This window comes from Rhodnius prolixus, unplaced genomic scaffold, assembly GCF_049639745.1.
Source record: "Rhodnius prolixus isolate KJV_2025 unplaced genomic scaffold, Rpr scaffold_1, whole genome shotgun sequence".
Classification (NCBI taxonomy): domain Eukaryota; kingdom Metazoa; phylum Arthropoda; class Insecta; order Hemiptera; family Reduviidae; genus Rhodnius; species Rhodnius prolixus.
The window spans coordinates 60958358-60978366 of NW_027411581.1; the positions used below are offsets into that span (position 1 = coordinate 60958358).

At 31.9% G+C, this 20009-nt stretch overlaps 1 protein-coding gene across 10 annotated transcripts in view; it reads right to left on the minus strand.

The window, feature by feature from the left end:
* The window catches only part of LOC141450661 (uncharacterized), a 249567-nt gene that overhangs the window by 79910 nt on the left and 149648 nt on the right, over positions 1 to 20009 (minus strand). For all 10 annotated transcript variants that reach the window (XM_074121292.1, XM_074121283.1, XM_074121334.1 and 7 more), the window contains 8 exons: positions 18803 to 18837; positions 10535 to 10655; positions 5420 to 5593; positions 5257 to 5305; positions 4486 to 4751; positions 3791 to 3942; positions 3046 to 3387; positions 1829 to 2166 (listed from right to left, as the gene is read on the minus strand). In XM_074121292.1, the coding sequence (XP_073977393.1) occupies positions 1829 to 2166; positions 3046 to 3387; positions 3791 to 3942; positions 4486 to 4751; positions 5257 to 5305; positions 5420 to 5593; positions 10535 to 10655; positions 18803 to 18837 (1477 nt within the window). The remainder of the gene's footprint in view (positions 1 to 1828; positions 2167 to 3045; positions 3388 to 3790; positions 3943 to 4485; positions 4752 to 5256; positions 5306 to 5419; positions 5594 to 10534; positions 10656 to 18802; positions 18838 to 20009) is intronic.

Consider the following 20009-nt stretch of genomic DNA (forward strand, 5'->3'; position numbering starts at 1 on the left):
ATTCTAGGTACAAACACTGATACTCAATGAAATGGGAAAAGTAATATATCAATCATGTCATTAGAGAAAACTCAAACATTAAGAAACTTATTTATTTCCAGTAATCTAATTTAAGAAAATCATATTATGGACTAATATACTAATTCCTAAAGTTATAATTTTGTAATTTATCTCGATTGCTAATGCAATAACAGAAATAAAATCGAAGAAGGAGGATGATTAGAAAAAGGGGGATATATAAAACAAAAATGCAAAGCGACTGGGCGTCAGCAGCTGAGTAGAATAAAAGTAATCACTTCTTATCATTGAAATACTATATTAGTGAAAAATTGCAGTCCCAGGGGATTATTCTTTAAAACATGGATATATAAAGCCTACTAGAGGCAAATATAATGAAGTGGTTACAGATTGGACTTTTTGATCAAAAGACCTTTGTATGCAAGTATACCTCGTATGCCTTTTATTCGACAGACAAATATTACAAGTTTTCGCCTTCGTCTACAAAAATAATCAAAGTTAGGCCCAATAAAAAAATAGGCATTACTTTTTTACAGTAAGTTTATTTATAAATTAAACTTAAATTTTCGAGAGTCGTAATAAATCAAGCTAATTATACCAACCAAAAGGCGGAATGTCATTGTAAAGAAGTACCAAGTAATTATTTGGCAATTTAAAAAAAAATTATCCGTACTTTCATAATTTAGAGGATCCTTATTGCCATAATTATTGTTACAATTAACTTTCCAAAGAATATAAGCCACTTTTTTTATTAATTTTAAAACAAAATTACGCTATTCAAATTAGAGCTATTCGCGTAAAGCAGTTTTTAAAAACAACTAATTACTACCTGTTTTTTTTTTTACCTCAACAGACACCTAAAACTTTATGCCAAATAATTAACAATTGTTCAGACTAACTAATGATACAAACTATTACAAAAAAAGAGGTAAATGATCCATTAAAAGCTTCAGTGAAAGGACATAATAATCACGGAAGTCTATCTAGAGAGCCTCCTTTTTCTCCATAGTAAGATAAATGACATAGATATAATAAGAATTATTGGATGGAAGTGTGTGCTAGAATACATTGGGGACCCTTATAAGTGTCATGGAATGCTGGACAGGCATCAGGTGGCTAGGGTGGTGAAATATAACTAGCGAAAGGTGATTTGGCCACCAGCCATGAATAAATCGGGAAGCTCTTTAATAGTCTAAATAGGGAGCTTGAGAAGATAATAGAATAGACAAGTATAACTTAATTAATTTCAAATACATACAGATGAACCCAGAATAAAAGCAATAACAACTGCTATTTCACTGTCCATTTTACTTCTCTTACTTCCTTCAGACTATTCAGGCTGGTAAGAAAAGCCAACCGGCCAGCGATGAGCGATATATCATTGACATTGTGCAATATACCTACTGCCAAAACCACATACGTACAGAAGCCGCCCGGTAAGCGATTATAATGGGCAGAAAAAACTGCAACTCTCAAATTTTCAAGTAATCGAGATAAGTAATTAACCTACACAAATGCACAGCACCTACAAGGTGCTGAGTGCATCTTTTAGAAAATCAAGGCGCACATCCTTACCCTAGATATTTATATAACGGATTGAGCAAAACGGTCATTTTAATGCTATTCTTGTTCTAACGTGTTAATGTTTAAGAATGAATTGGGAGATAAATAAAGCAATTGTATATTAGATAAAAAAAACAGTAACAGAGTCATTTTTTGTGTCCAAATTACTTTTATTTCTCTCAAAAATGAATTTCAACTTAACAATTGATAACCAAATCTAAATTCAAGTAATCAACATGGCACTAACCTTGAAGAGCTTTTGCTCACAGTTGTAGTTAGGTCAGATATTCGTTCAGCTATAGATAGAGGCCTCGGTCTAGAATAAGGTGGAGAATGGGATGGTTCTCCAGAAGCTGCTGCCGCTTGCCTTTGCAAAAGCTCTCCTAGATCTAAAGAAACAACTCTGTTCTGTTGAGCAGATAACAGAGGGTTTCTTTTAACCCGTAGCACTACTTCATCCTTTTGTGTGGCAGATGAAATGCTAGTAGAATGCTTCAAAATTGGCTTAATAGTTTCTTCGTTGGAACGTTTACAAAGACTTCCTTCCTCTTCAATCGATTTACGGGAAGTGGTCTTCAGGATTGGCTGCGGAAAGCAATTATAATTACAATCGAGAATTAAGCGAGCTTAAAGTAGTGAAAAACATTACTTTTTTTCGAACAATATAGCAATTTTGGGGATTTTGGAGTTTTATTGATATAAATGTATTTTAAAAAATAATCAATAAAAAATGTTTCAATCTGTACCTCATTCAATTAAAATAAATAACACTTTATCTAAGTCTTTATCGATCTTACATGAACATATCGAAAGCATAGAGCTAAACATTAATGTAATATTCGGTAACTTTTCTAAAGAAATCCTTTCCCGTTTCCAAGGAAAACACAGGAAAGCTACTTTATCCATGTCTCTGCTATTACAAAGGAAAAAATTCTTCCAGCAACTTTTTTTTCCTCCCAAAAAAGTTATTGTAATAAATTTCCATTAGTATTATCTCCAACTGTCATATTAAAACACTAGGTAATGAAAGGGTTTTTCCTTTATTGTAATCAGAAGGAAGAAAATGAGAAAAAAGACATTTTTATTTTTCTTTAAACTTTGTCTTCCTTTTATCTATTAGTTAACTTTCACTGTTTGGAACTCCAAGATACATTCTTAATTATTTTTTTATTCTTATACCTCTTAACAAAATGGAAACAACAAAAGGGTTGTAACATTCCCTACCGATCTTTTCAATCAATCGCAATCATCAATTAAATCTTTACCATCCACTGTACTTCACTAAGGTTCACAAAAAGAAATCTTGTTTCAGGTCTAAGTTTTCAGTATCAACAAGAACTCACTCCAAAACATAAGATTTACGGCTAAAATGTTACAGGAATGAAAAAAGGTACGCAATGAAGATTAATTACACTTATAATAACTTACAAACAAATACAAATTAAAAGTATTTTAATTGCCCACCTTGACATGATGTTCCTCTTCTTCCGAGCTGGACTTCTTTTTTAAAATCGGCCTCGGTGAGTCCAGCATTTCCGAGGCCGTTTCATCACAGCTAAAGCTTTTCTTCTTTAGAATTCCCGGTGGGGGTTGAGGAGGTGTAATCTCATGCTGGTGGTGTTGGTCAACTTCTTCCCTAGATGCTTTTCTTTTTAAAATGCCTTGAGGTTCTGGGGATAAAGTTCGTCTTACAACTTCTTCTAAGGAGCACCGCCTCTGTGGTGGTAAGGGTTGATGCGGGGGCGGTGTTGTGGAAGGTGATGGCTTTAGAATTGAGCGAGTGTCTTCACCACAGTTCAACGAATCCTAGACGTAAGATTATTAACAATTAAAATGTTCAAAAGCAAATAATTTTTTTTTTAATCATGGAAATACTTTTCACAGAAAACTTATTCTTTTAGAAGGTATGAATATTTTGAATCATTATCATATAAATCATTTACAAGCTGCTGGTAGTTTTCTTGCAATCAAGAAATTCATCTTGCCGCTCAATATTTTACCTCCGCTTTCAAATTAAAGATGAATTTATATAATTTGGCTTCTTTAATGACAAAAACATAAATAATTCCAAGAGATGTTTTGGTGTAAAACTAACTCGAATGATGAGTTGGAAAAAAGTATTACTTCTACTCATAGCATTAACTTCATTGCAAAAAAAAAAAAACTATTAAAAGGACATACAGTACTTGAAATTGTACATCAAACTTACCTGATCAGGACCAAAGTAAGTATCTAAAGCTGCATTCAATAAACCAACTTGTGGATCATCTAGACTTCTATGTTTTTTAAGAATGCCTCGATTACTTTTCTTTTCAATAACATCTGAAGAAAATCTCACTGGACTACTACACCTTGTATTTGCTGTAACAGTAGATAAAAAAAAATTAATATTTTTTGATCAAATAGAAATTTTCCCACAGCATAAACAACCAAAAGATAACCATAGGAAAAGATAAAACAAAGGTTAGATTACTCCCTTCTTTTCGTGCATGAACAGCTCTGAGTAATAGTCAAAAACTACTACTAAATACAAATTATAATAACTATTTAGGGGAAATGGAAGGTAATTTTTAGAGTTAAAATATTTCTCTGGAAAAATTCATACTGAAAACATTCTTGAAGAATGGGATGATTCATCAAAAAAACAGTAACGATAACAAATGATTTAAAAAAAAAAAAACAGTCTTTTAGAATTAAACTGTCATTTAGAACAACAAAGGATTAATCGTTAAAAACTGCACGAAAAAACTTACTGTTGAAAAAACAACTAACCTTTGACAATTTTTGCTCTTATCTTTTACTTATCAGAACAGAAGTTCCTTTTAACATCACATAAATTATGATTTACGAAGGTAACATACAAATCATTATTTATTCAGTTTTTAACAATAAATTCTTTCTTACCTTCATCTTGTGATGTTTTCCTCTTAAGAATAGAGACTGGTGTTGGAGGATGAGCACTGATCGGTTCATCTAATGATGACTTCTTCAAAATAGAAGGATGCTTCGCTGGCGAACTTGGTGTAGACTTGCTTACAAGAAGTGAAGACAATCTTACTGGAGAAACCGACGTACCAGCATCCTTACTTACGGGAGAAGGCATCTCTGATTGAGGCACTGAAGGTGGTGATGAAGAAGCCTCAACTTTGTCTGAGGCCCGTACACGAGAGCTGTAAATAACATTTGTATGAATAAAAAATAGATAAAATTAAATAAATCACAAGCTCAAAACATAATTTTACTTGCGTTACCTGCTTAATTTATTTACATGAATAATAAAATTCTTGCAAAATATTACTTTTATCTAACGAACCTTTTAAATAATTTTTTAAATAAAACATGTCCCGAATACAAGCTTATAATAAACAAATCATTATGTACTTTGACTAATAAAAAAAATCTAAATTATATCTTTGGAAATTAAAATATTAGTTTAATTGTAATATAATACGGTCTAGTTCATTTTGTGAAAGTAGTTTTAGTGCAAAGAAGGCATATTAAAACATAAAAATTTATGTTAATATAAGTTTGAGTGATTAAATAACTTGGTTAATGAACTGGTAACAATTTATTTAAATTAAATGAATATTGAAGTTATTAAATTATTTTTAAACAAAATATAAAAAGCTTTGAAATAACATTATATCTATACCTACTTTGTTCAAAAATACTCACATTTGTCTATTAACAGGACTAGGCGTATGAGAAGAATCAGAGGGTGTAACTGAAAAATTAAATACATTTTTAAGGCAAGTAAATGAATGGTAGTTCAGTTGAAAATGAAACTAGTTAGTATTTTTTACACAACTAGAACAACTTTAATTTTCGAATAACTTACCCCTATCTTGAGCTGTTCTGTTAACATGGCGCTGAACTAATTGAGAAGATTTGGGCACAGGAGAAGACGCGTTATTTGAAGATGAACTACTACTGTTTGTAGTTTTTTTGGACTTCGGTGAGCATATCCTAGATAATTTTGGAGATACCATCGTTCTCCGACGACAACTTTCTCCTAAATCAGTACATAATTTCAGTTATCACACAGCTACTAAGTGCATCTTCAATATATATCTTCAAATTATGTTATCTCAAAAATTTCATTTTATGAAAGCCCATAAAACTACACACCATAGTTATATGCTAATATAAAGAAAAAAATATTTCAATGCATAATCTTTTTAATATTTTATTTTAATACGTGCACAAATATAAAAATAATAATTTGGAAGGCAAATTATTGGCTTCATCAATATCATTATTAATTTCGAGGTGGTGAAATAATTTAATCTGACTTATTTACCTGAGAATTTTGCACATATGTTACTAATTTACTATGAAATTAAAGTAAACTTTTAAAACTGTAATGACATGGATCACAAACACGATTTATTCGTTGATGAATAAATGCAACTAAACAGACTAAGCATAAGAAAATTTTTAATGATCATTTAATGCGAATTACATTTGCAAATATTAATTTTATTCTAATGAAGAAAAACTCACAACTATCTAACTTACTACAGCTATAACCAAAAGACATACATGCAGTTGCACGTCTATCTATGCTACCCATTACATTAGGCTTCACTACACTACACCACCATTCAGCTGATTTTACGCTGCAGATAGTAACTGCAGCTATAAATGGCGCCAATTCCTATTCAAAATCAAATCTACTTATAACTTAGAATTTAAAAAAAATCTTTTTGTTATGTACTAAATCAAAAAACAGTTTTAAAATCCGAATTACAGATGTTTTTTTTAAGTTAATAGAAATTAAAAAAAATATAACATAATCATGTTTTTTCATTAAAAAAATATTTTCTTAAAATCCATTTCAGAATTTACAGAGGTTAAGTGAATTTTGTCAGTTTTATGAAATTTTGAATGAAGGGCAAATTAAAAACAATTACTTAGTCAGGAGTTTCTGGCCCTTATAACAGCAAAAAGCTTAAATGACGTTAGAATTTTAGAGATTCATTTTGACATTTACTGATTCAATTAAATATCCATTAAAAGAATGAAATTTATGAATTTATGTTTGAGTTAATATTATTAAATATTGAAGTTTGAAGTGTTTTGTGTACTTTTAGCCCTCGCCAAACATGAAAACTTCATTTTGTAAAAACCACAAGTCATTCCCCACTTTTTGTTTTAAAAATTTCTATTTTTTTTTTTATTTTGTGAAAATCTCTTCAACAAAATATACTTTACCTTAATATGACCATGGATTAAGAGTCCTGTCGCAATGCATTTGCGAACAAACTCTCTATGCTTCCGGTTAGAGGGTAATCCAGGGTGGTTAACTCTAATAATAGGCCTGGCTCATCGCACTGCTTTGTTCTGCTTCCTAGTTTCAAAAAACTAACGCAGGATTTGTTCCTCTTCCACATTATTTAAATAACCAAATTATATTCGTCTTCTCTTTTCAATATTTTGGAGGCTAAAACACTTCATTCTCTGATTTCCTGCTTGGTTATTCTCTTATTTCTTGACACTCTCCTCCCACCAATATTCCAGTTTTGTGGGAACCATTGTGGGATATTTCTGTTTAGATTTTGTACCAAGTTCTTAAAATATACGGTACTTAATCTCGAAAATAGTGATAAAAACAAATTCCTGCTATAATTATGTTACCAATTTAATTTTAAGATCACAATATAAAAGGAATTTATTTTATTATTATTAATATTATTTATATTATAATTAATATATTTATTAAAATTATTTTCTAATCATTGGAATTTTTGTAATGAATTAATTTATAATAATGAATCAATAAAATTGATTAAATTTATGTGTGTAATTAATCTCTAAATTTTGCTACATAAGTTACTTAAAATGCTGATTTTTTGCACGTGAATAATTCATTAAGAGTTATGACTCTACCAAATTATGACTCCAAATAAGTAAAACTACTGATTTTAAATCTAAAATTCTTCTCTATTTCTTTTAATTAATGTAGATTCCAAATCGTGCTTTTTGTCAAGTAACAATGTTACAAAACCGTTTTCAAACATTACAAGTTGCAAGTAACGTTTATACCAATCAAAAAGATAATGTTTCTTGGGAATAACAACTTTTTGCAACTTTCATATTTTCGCAGTTATTTCGTATTTCGTATTTTTAATTTCCTCTACTAATGAAATATTGTGAACATTCAATTAAAATATGGCGAACAGTTTCTGGCATTCGCAAACTTCATTCTTCGGCGGCCGTTCTCCTCGAAAAGGTAACCTCATGGCCTAAAAACCATTTCTTCTCGTTTTTTTTACATTCCTTGTTTGCTGTTGACATGAGTCAATGTGTTTTGTAATTACTTATTTTAACTTTAGAACTTGAAGGTAGAACATGGAAGAATTTCTCATTTTCATACAAATAAATAATTGAAAAAAAAAGTTTATTATTCAATAGTCTAGACTAGACCGTCATGTTTTTTTTCAGTAAATGATTGACACAGTGAATGGTGGGTCTGCGACAAGAAGCAGTAGACAAAAGGCGACGCTTGCAGCCCTATCGGTCGCCCTTCAAGGGCTTGGTAACAAAGTGAAATAGAAACAATAAGTGGGAGTGATGTACGTTGGTGGCTAGTCAATGACTAAGTGTACGGTTACCATGGAGACCGCCGACAAATCTCCACTACCTCTTTACACCAAGTCTATCCCTACCGCCAGAAATATCTAACCCGCGCACTGACACTCACCTGTTGTACTGACATTACATACCTTACAGACAACTCCCTACCATTAGCATCCCAGTGACCTGACCTACATATTTCCTCCTACTTTTACCCCTTCCCATGTAACTCTTATAACAAATAGTCATCTATAAGATATTAAAATTCATCAGTAAAATGTTATGTATGGTAGGGGGTATACATCTTTTTCGGGAGACTGCTTGATTCAAAGATGGAAAAGAAATCTTGCCTAATCATTATTGAAAAAAAATTCACTTTTAGAAAAAATAACGACTCCAACTTAAAAAATTAAGAAAATGGAACACACCTTGAATATATCTACATACATAAATGCACTCATCTAACTAAACAATGTTTTAGGCTCAATACTCATCTATCTTGTACTAATTAAAGAACTTTATTTAAAAATGCTGTAAAGTATTACTTAAACATAGACTCATCTCTTTGAACATCTCAGGATTAGGGATTGGTGCCTAGTGTAATCTCAACTACGTACAACAAATACCTATGTCAAGCAAGCATTCTATACTATCTCCTTAACAAAAAATTCCAATTTTAAAAGTTAAGTATAAGGACTGCAATTACAGTACTTATCCGTAAACGGGCAAAGAGAATTTAAACTGCGAATACGGCATGGTTCTAAATACTTCCCCTTAGCAGGTGTAAGAGCAGGATGACAGTTAAATTTTACGCATTCTAAATTCTTTTACTTGCGTAATTTGATCTAGGACGGGCGAAGATTTACAGAATTATTACTAATAACCGTTTAAAAAGGGGCTTTATTTATTTGGGACAAACTCCCCTCCTAAGTATATTCCATCGAGACCCCAAAAAGCCGAATCATATCTAGAATTTCGATTGAAAGACAATTGATACATTTCAATCAGTTTGAACGTTGGTAATTTGAACGATTGCAGAACTTCCTCTTAGAGAGCATCATGGCACCTTAGAGGCTCGTAGGGAAGCTTTAACCGCTTCTTTGTGCTAAGTTTTAACAAAATCGGACTAAGCGTTGTGGAAATATTAGTGATAATAGTTTTAGAGATGGCCTGACCTACGTGAGGCAAACTGCTCTACTAAAGATACATTGCAAACAGCTGTAAAAATGCAAACCTACATCAGTTTTTAAACCAAATAATAATTCATTCACGAAACGATAATTTTAAATGATTGCTATACTTCCCCTTAACAGGTGCAAGAGGAGACCGTCGCTTTAATGTTATATAGGGGAGTCCTAACCCTATCATCCTACCAAATTTTATCAAAATCGGGCCAAGATTTACAGAGTTAATAATTTTGGAGCGGGCTTCACATACATGGGGCTACCTGCTCTCCTATTGGAAGTACTGCGTCGAGACCCCCATAAGGCACATCTACATAAAATTCCGAATCGAATGACACCTCATCCATGAAAATCGGTTCCCGCGTTTAGGCGCTACGTTGTTTACAAAAGAGGTTAACAACAAGAAGAACAAGAACAATTTTTGAAATTGCCGTTTTTTTCTTATTTTCAACAACTTTTTTCTCAAAATCTGTCAGATCTGGGATGTTGCTAAAAAATTACAGTTATAAAGGAGGATTTGCCCTATATTTTAAAGAAAATTGGGGAATTTTATCTTTTATAGGAAAAGAGAAAAAAATTGTCAAAAGTGAGTTTTTTTTAACGTTACGCTTTTTCGTGCAGTTTTTGACGATCAACCCTTATACAACTGTCCTACCGGACAGTTTTAATTTCTTTCCAACATTCTTTAGCAATTAGAATAATAAAAAATTTAAATAAAAAGTTATCAGTGGTAAACGCGAGAAGTGAGATAATGCTTTTACAACTAAAAAATGAGAAATACAGCAATCACTAGCTAAACTCAATCATTTTGCTACTGTTACTACGTTTAACATTATCAAGAACATTATCAGTGTTCTGGTCAATATCTAGATCTCTGACTATTAAAACAGTCAGCAACAATCGATGAATCAAACAAGTTTTTTTGTAATCAGCGAGTGAGTCAGCGAGAATAGTGTAGACAGAAAAAAAAAAGAACAAGTTCAATACTCTACACAAAACTTATAGATCATCCTCTGATGATGAATACAAATTCGAAATCAATAAGAAACATCAAAAACATGCTTGCTATAAGGAATAAAATCCTCAATATAAATAGCTACTACCAAATAAATTCAACATGCAAAAATAACCCTTTACACGGTTAAATGATTTATAATCTGAATTAATTTAAATATTTTTTAAAAAAAACTTACCACTAGATTGTTGCGAATGATTACCATCCGCTGGGCTACTTTTATTTAAATTTGACTTCCTCTTACAGCTTTTATCTTTTTCTTTTTTTTGCGACGAGGAATCCCCGTTACAATTTTCTTCCTGGCAAAAAAATTATATAAAATTAATTTTCAACGTTTGTGATAGCAACAGATTTATAAAATTAATTACATGTATTTATATCAATTACTTTACATTTTTTTTAAACTTTCAGTACCACAGTTTCTGATTAAAAACCCAATTTCAAATCTTAACAACATTCTTTAACACACAACAAAAAGGGATCACAAAAGCCCTTAGTATTTTCATTTATTCATTTGTCTAAACTTTTTATATATAATTATACAAACGTAGCATTGATATTATACATTAATTACTTACAGTGGTCAAAAAAAAAGTATTCATACACTAAGTTTTCTTACTTTATCTAGTGAACTTTTGTTTCTAGGATGACTACTTGTTCAGCACTGAAATCAATGATAGTAACAATGAATTTAATGCTCTCATTTTATTATATAAACATAAAGAATTGATTAAAAAGCCGAAAAATAAAACCCTATTAAAAATTCATGGTCTTGTTTGGAGCGAAAAATTCGAAAATTGAAATGTTCTTTCAGAAAAGAGCTCACAACCAATTTAAAGAAATCATGGACAGAAATCACATCTCAAGAGACACTAAACCTAGTGGAATCTATGCCAAGGAGTCTTCAGGCAAAGGGATTGCTTACAAAATATTAGGTCTTTAGTTTTGCGTTAATTATAACATTCAGACTGAGTGTTTGAATACTTATTTTGCATACAATAAATTATTTTTCTGCTTTTTAATCAATTCTTTATGTTTATAAAAGAAAATGAGAGCATTAAATTCATTGTTACTATCTTCGATTTCAGTGCTGAAGAAATAGTCATCCCAGAAACAAAATTTCATTAGATAAAGTAAGAAAACTTAGTGTATGAATACTTTTTTTGACCACTGTACGAGTCTGATTCAGATTGACAATTTCATTTACAATATATATTTAGATTAGACTGCATGAACGGATGGCTCCATTGTTGCCCATCCACTCCTCTACCTCCAAAGAAGGTATCGGAACACCAATAAATATAGTCCTGCTAAATATTGATGCGATAATCGTAAATAGCCGGATAATAATAATATTAGTTGCAGACCAGAAAAATGGTGGTCCAGTCTAAATACATGTTCTTATTCTTTTTACATATTATAAAAATTAAATGAACTATTTTGACTTGAAAACTATAAATGCATTATTTTAAAGGAAAGTTAAGTAAATTGTATCTGAAGACAGATATAGCAAGTCCCAATAATTTGGTAATTAGTACACGAGTAATCAAAAAGTCACTATTAATTCTTGTTCTTACTAATTTTCCAAGATCTTCAATTACTGAAATAAGTTTATTCATACTTGAATTTAATTTACGTGTTGTTGTATAGTAATGGAATATAATTTTTATCTCGTTTAAGCCTTTAGTGTGTAATAAAAAATTGTTTGTGAAAAATACAACCAACTTGTACGAAGCGATTAAATTAAAATCAGACAAAAAAAGACCAAAAGAAAAGCAATACCATTTCCATCTGCTAGAACTATTCTATGCTATGCATGAGATCGTGCTTTTAAGGTTTAGCTTTTTACGTGACGCTCTTTTTTTAGTTCGCCCTCGACTAAATATTTTATGACGTTAACCGAGGAGAATCTATTTTCTTCTTTATTCATTCCCATTTTCATTTTAGTGTTCTCCTATGATTCGATATAAAAAATGTATTATACTCCCATTGAACCTAGCTGTATACAGAATTAAAACCAGCAATATGAATTCATATTTTGTAATCATGAGAGGATATCTAGCCATCTCGTAACTTTGACATGCCAAAATTACCTTCCAGGCCATTGAAAAATGGTTCAAATTTAACTGAATTTATAACCAAGAATTTTTCTGATAGGCGCGCTGAAGACTAACAGAAGAAAAGTCGACTAGAGAGTTTTACTACTCTGGTTAAAGGGCGTTGTCTGTTGAGGAAAATAACTGTATGTATATGTCAGACTAGTAGCGGGGCCACTTTAACGGAAATATGTATGACCAAGATGGCAAAACTTAGTTTAATCTTCTAGAGAGATTCTCCTTTCCTGTAAAATATTTTCTAAAGTTGTTTCCATTTCAGAAAAGAAGATTTCTTGATTCAACATCAGTAATTTATTCAATGGTCGAAAATCGCTTCTTCTTTTTCAGCGATGACTAAGTTTTATGAAATAAGAAAAATTCCAGGACGATTTCTTATCGATTTTTATCATAGAGACAGGTAGCACTTTCAGGATATCTTATTGATCATAGAAATTGTTGGTCTTCCATTTTTGGTTGAACAACTTCCTGCCAATTTTGAAGCGTGAACACCGCCATAACTTATTCCCTGACGTCTTTATAGGCCATTCCGCGAACATTTCTATAAAGTTTCTATAAAAGCAGCTCGACTAAATGTTCATGGAGAAAATTTGCCTAGGACAAATAAAAACTTTCAGAATTACTTTTGTTGTTCGAACATGGAGCCATGGAGTTGTAAAATATTTATATTGGAGTTTATTCTCGAGGATTCCAATTTTCAAACGACATCTATCGGATATTAAAGGAATTCGTCTTTCCATTCAAACATAAAGTTGTGAAGTAAAAGGAATAATAATATCAATAAATAAATATGTACGTGGGAGACACACCTTCCTTATTATGTTATCCACTATGCAATAGAAATTCCTTTTAAACTGGGTCACAATTTAAGATGATGATTAAATTTATATAAGAGGACAGAATTCGCTCACATCAAACACCTTACCAACAACCGCAACTTCGCAAAATAGTATCTACCACTTGCCTCTTCTGAAAGATGTGACACACCTAAATCCGGGTTACCTCTCTATTCACTTACGTGCTTAGATAGTATTACTATTTTTTGGTGTTGGAATTTGCCTGAAAAAGTAAACCCAAACCAGTAAAAATTTTGTTTTAAACTTTTTTTTTATTGAAAACTATAAAGAAAATCCTCTAGTGCCATTTTTGGAATTTTTATAAACATTTTCATGATCATTTTTTAAAAAACCTAATAAATTAAAGATAAAGATAAATTGTGTAGTTAAATAAAAGAACATCTGATCTTGTACAAAGTGGGGAAAAAACAATTTTTCAGATGGGGATTTCATGATATTTTTTTTCTGTTTTCCGTGATTTTCTTCAAAAACGATCAAATTATAAATTCTTATAATCGTTTTACTTGAAATTTTTTTACAAAATTTATTTTTCTGGGAAAGGAGATATTTGCGGTTGCCTCTAAAATGCCATTTCTGAAATTTCTCAGAATATCACTAATAAAATTGGAGTAGGAGAAAGCCTTGCGACATTTGAAACTTTCTATACACATATAATCTAAAAATTACAATCTAGATATAACTCTTGAAGGCATTAGCTAAACGTTGTTGAGACCTAAGTTAGTAGTAAAATTTAGAGGCGAATGGTTAGACTCTCTTCTAGATCATTAGAGATGCATAGATTGAAGATATCTAAGAACCAGGTGAACTAGCAAGGGACTACATTATCTAATGGGCCCGTACCTTCCCCGGCAATTTCCCGGTGAAGGCTGAGATAATACGAGGCAATGGACGGTGGTAAAAGACTGAAATATATCAAGAGATTAATAGAAAAAATTCAATCTAAGACCCTGCAAGGTACGTACTTGTTGGATTCAGGAAAGAAGTATTTAAGAATTCTGGTAGCGGTTACGTCTGGGCATGCCACAGTGGATGGGTACCTGAATACGCAGATAGGGTGCGAAAGTCTGTGAATCATTACTGTTTTCGCTTCCTGGAGGCCAGATATAAGATATTAGGTACTGGATAAATATTATGGGAAGATCTCGGCCAGTTAAAAGTCAGTGACAATCACAGCTATTGAATTGAGACCGAAGTAGGATCAGCGAACTTGGAGGATTTTTGGGGGGTGGGGGGATAAGGACCTTTATAGGCTCAGAACGCTCGCATTGTTTTTTGTTTGAAGAGGTCCTAGCGTCCATTAAAAGTATGATAAAACTCTCTTTTATAGAGGCTTGAAGTTTATGAAATACTTTGTAAGCATTTGTTTTTATATAATTTTAAATTTAAATTGAGTTGTATAAACTAAGTGATTCAAAGCATCCATGCACAACACCCAGCAAAAAGCTAGCATTATATTATATAAGTAAGTGTAAGGAAGCAGGTTATCACTCAGGAAGCTAAAATTTAAAATTATGCATTCACCAATGGCAAAATATTTATATACCATTTATCTCGTTTACATCTCAATATATTATTCAACCAAATTTACAGAAAGACCTCTAAGACTATCAAGTTTTATTTTTTTTATCCAGCTAAGAAATAGAACTAGGTGAAAGACGGCGAAGTGAGAATCTTTCTTACCTAATATAGGTAGTAATAATCAAGTAAAAGTAGTTAGAAACAAGTTTACCACTACCCCCGTTATGCGCTTAGTCAAGGTAATTGCCTTAAATGGCACACTCTCCTTTTTATCTTGTAGGCTTCCTCTTTCTTGGTAACCGTTTTTTTCTATTAGCTGGCGCTTCCATAATTATCTATATGCTTATAAATATTAATTCCTTCACACCTTTAATTGTACTTACAATTTTACAACTAGGTTTTATTGCGGTACTTAGTTTAATACTTATCCTTTTTTTTTATTCATTTTAATTTAAGGCGCCTCAAGTTTCTGAGGTCTTTGACGCCCTGACCCTTTTTCAATGCACATAAATCAATACAATGATTACCTGATGAAGCGCCTCGGAAAAGCTTCCTTAAGCTTTAGTTAAAACGATGGCTAATTTCTAGAAATCTTATTGATGGTAAGATGAAGCTTTCCTCTGGTCTTTTTTTGTAACAGCGAACATGTATTGAAGCCAATTATCATTAAATAATAATTCGATGTAGGGGAAAAAACCTTGAGAACAGACTAGAGAAAATGAAATAGATGTTCGCACCACAGTTTATTTCTTCACAGAATTTCCTTCCAAACTTATTTGTAATTTAGAACTATCACTATAACTTTCCTTTCCTTGAAATTTGTTACTAAAATGGTAAATGTCGATTTATCTTAACGGAAAGTTGTGAAAGGCAATTTACCTCGCCATAACGGCGTATAAGATTATTTTAAAAAAAACTGTTTGCACATTAAGGCAATTTTTTTAAGCATTAATCTAAAAAAGGATATGGGAAGGTTATAATTAGACACACACGCAGGGGTGAGGGTTAAGAGATAAACTCACGAATATAAGAAAAAATAGTACGTTTTCCTCCAATAAACTATGTAAAAAAAAAAAAAAAATGTAATTTTGACAAAGACTACATTCATTTTTAGGAAATTCCAACTCTAAGGCAATATTATTCAACTTTACGAACATCTTTGTGGGAGAATGAATCCATCTGCTTGTAAACTAATTCTCTAATCTAGAAATTGGACATAAGTGTGGAGTTACATAAGATTCCAAGGGATAGCAACGCCAACGCATTCCAGTGGAACTGTTGTGTCACGCTCTAGTTGGTGCTGTTTGATCCGACTTTGTGGAGAGATTCCTGTGCCAAAGCGTGATGGCAAGAGAGTTGTCCTTCGCCAAAAGTGTTGAAACTTATAGCCACACAAATACCTTCCCACTGTCTGCATTCACTCAATATTTATTGTGCGGTTCTTCTTCCAGTCAAATCTAAATATCTGTCCGACAGATTGACTGAGTATGGTTTTATTCTGTCTGGAATGGACCTTCAGAAGGACTACAATTGTTCGAATGGCCTGCCTTGTACCAATAATGCTGTTGTAAACTTACGCGAAAGACTAATAATGAACTTTTTTCTCGCCTACCTCTAGCATTATGTTTTCACCCACTACTGAGGGGCCAACAACTCTTGGTGGCTACACTTCTTCGGCGTTGCCGTGCATGGGACAGGTCCTTGACCACGGGAACTCCTCCGTTTTATCACGCTTTCGTACTGAATGCACAGGCACACTCATCAGAATATCTGTTCTGGCAAGTCTCACACTATTTCATATTTACTTGTAAGTCCATTAGAGTGTATGTATGTAAAAATATGACTCTGGAATTGATTATCTTTCTTTTACAACCTTAGCAGCACAATGTATTGCAATCTCCTACAATAGTCTGGCCAGTTTTCCTGGATTTATGGCCTCTGTTTCCACCTCTTCTCCGTCATGGAACCGTAGGTGAACAACGCAAAGTTAAAGGTTTAAAGAAATTACTTAATTATCACACAAAATTTTCACAAACACTTCATCGAGAAAGTAATTAGATTGTATCCTCGAAAGAATAGTTTTAAAATAAAAAAAAATTAGGCAGTTACTTCTCATTCTAAAGGCCTCTCCAAACAAAATTTTGGGTGCACCTATAAACTATAATAAACAATAAAATGAAGCACATTTTATAAATTAAATTTAAACTGAAATGTACTCAATGTGCTCATTAAAATTTCATCAATCTGGAAAAGAAGGTAATAAAAATTGCAATTAAAGTTAAATGTAACCATACAACGGCTAAAACGTCAAAATAACCAAGGTTAAATTGTACAGGTTAAAAACAAAAACGCTAATTGTCTACGAATATGAAAGTTTTCATAATAACAAATTGGTTCTCAAAAGGAAAAGTGATCTACAAGAGGGAAGGGGCTTCCATTATCTGTTTGTTAGCGCCAAAATAATGTAGCACACTTTCAAAAAATAGGGCAGTTAATTATAACAGTTATTTATAATGTTAATTATAATACGGTAATTGGCGCTCACTGAACTAAACAACTTTTTAAATATTTTTTTTTACATATTTTGTTTAAGTGAGGGCGCATTCTGGAAGGCTTCTACAACTTCGATGGCAATGGATGACTAATACTGATAAACATGATAAGATTTACATTACAAAAAAAATTATGGTATGAACACTAACAGGACTTCCTCTATTGCAATTATTACGCCATCAAATTACATAAATTATATACACGTAAATTTTGTCAAAACGACTTAAAATTAGGAACACATTATAAAAAAAAATCGGGAATGTTCTGACTCAGATTTATGCGAGGATTCTCCTTAGTTATGGAAAGCAAAAATACTGTATATTGGTTGACAAATTTTGGCCCAAAACGTGGATGTAGTAATGGCATCGAAACTGAACATTTCCATAGAACAAATCAAGCACGCTCAGCCAAAGGCGCTATAAAACAATTTTTCATTATCAGATTAGCTGATCACGTATTTTGTAATAACAGTTGCGAAAATTAGATACGATCGCAATAAGAAAGCTGTGAATAAGAGAGAGAGAGAATGAGAAAAAGAAAGAGCGATCCATGTGCACACCTCATAAGAGTTTTCTGTTGGCAATTATTTTAACACAAATTGAACAATTTTCTTCAAACAATCCACTCTGTTACATATTCTGGAGTTTTAAACAAGGCGCGATTTCTAACCTTATTCTTGAAAAGATATTGTTTACGAACTTTTAGCATTTCTCTACTTTTAAATATTTATAATAACTAACACGATTAATGCACTGACACATATTTTCCTCCTACTCTTCTTGACCTAAAAATATGTAGCGCTGGTGTTCTAAACTTAGTACCAACTACAAAGATTTATTACGGTTTGTATAACGATTAAACACTCATAAATACCTACTTTAGCATATCGATTTAAATCGAACAATCACGCAAAAGTTTCATTTTGAACATTTTTCATTTTTAAAATTTTGGAAGAAGATCTCATTTTAAATCAGATCAAGTTTTTTTTTTACCTAAGATAGAGGAAAAGTTTCTTATAAATTCAATTTTATAACAGGATTATTTTCTGGAGAGTTAGCAAAGAGTTTACTTTGAATTTATCAAAATATACGCTTGTTAAGCTCATCACTTTGGATGGAAATTTTTTAGAGAACATTGGTATTGGTATTGGGGAAGCTGTGGCGTCACTTTTCCTTCAAAAGTAACACATTTATTTTAGTAGTAAACACCTTCTTTTTGCAGCATGTTCACAATAATTTTCTGACCTGATGACCATTTTAGAACAAATTTTACATTTGGAAGAAATGTATTTCTATAAACTGTGGTATGATAGGGACCTTTCAGTTATCACATAAGATTTATCTTTAATCTAGTTTACCTTTCTTATTTATAGTTAGTTTGCGAATATAAAAATTATAAATTTACCTCTTTTGGTGGGTCCTTATTATTCTTAAATGATTCTGAAACAATTAAATAAATAAATCATTAAACAGCTTATCACTTGAATTTATAAAATAAAATAAAAAATTATACATAAAATTATTTATAAGATGAGGTTATCTATTACTACGAAACCCCAAAAATTAAATATAGGATTATAAAGAATAAATTTAACAGGAAATATTTAAAGTAATCAATTAAGATTCAAAATTACTAGTTTATTTTGGTAACAAGAATGAAAAATTGGAATCAGTTCATCTTAGTGTAGGTATTAAAACTGTCCGGTAGGACAGTTGTATAAGGGTTGATCATCAAAAACTGCACGTAAAAGCGTAACGTTGAAAAACACCCAACTTTGACAATTTTTTTCTCTTTTTCTATAAAAGATAAAATTCCCAAATTTTCTTTAAAATAAAGGGCAAACCCTCCTTTATGACTGTAATTTTTTTGCAACAACCCAGATCTAATAGGTTTCGAGAAAAAAGTTGCCGAAAATGAGCAAAAACGGCTTTTTCAAAAAATGTTCTTGTTCTTGTTCTTGTTCTTGTTCTTCTTCTTCTTCTTCTTGTTGTTGTTGTTACCTTTTTTGTAAACAACGTAGCGCCTAAACGCGCGAACTGATTTTCATGAATGAGGTTTCATTCGATTCGGAATTTTATGTAGATGTGCCTTTTGGGGGTCTTGGCGCTGTACATCGAATGGGAGAGGAGTTAGCCCCCTTTATGTAAGGGCCCCTCTAAAATTATTATTACTAATTACTCTGTAAATCTTGGCCCGATTTTGATAAAATTTGGGAGGGTGAAAGGGTTCGGGCTCCCCTACGTACCACTAAAGCGACGTTCTGCTCTTACACCTACTAAGGGGAAGTTTTGCAATCGTTTTAATCGGTCGTCGCTATAGAACCGCTTTTCGTGAATGAAGTGTCATTATTTTCCAAATTTTATGTAGATTTAAATTTTAGAGGGCATCTTTGGAAGGGGAGTTCGCCCCACGCGCGTAAGGGCCACTGTAAAACTATTATTACTAATAATAACTCTGAAAATTTGAGCCAGATTTTGATAAAATTTAGCATGTAGGGGTAGTTGAAGCTTTCCTACGTGACATTAAAGTGCCATCACGCTCTAACATCTACTAAAGGGAAGTATTGCAAACGTTACAAATCATCAACGCGTGAATTGATTTTCATGAATAG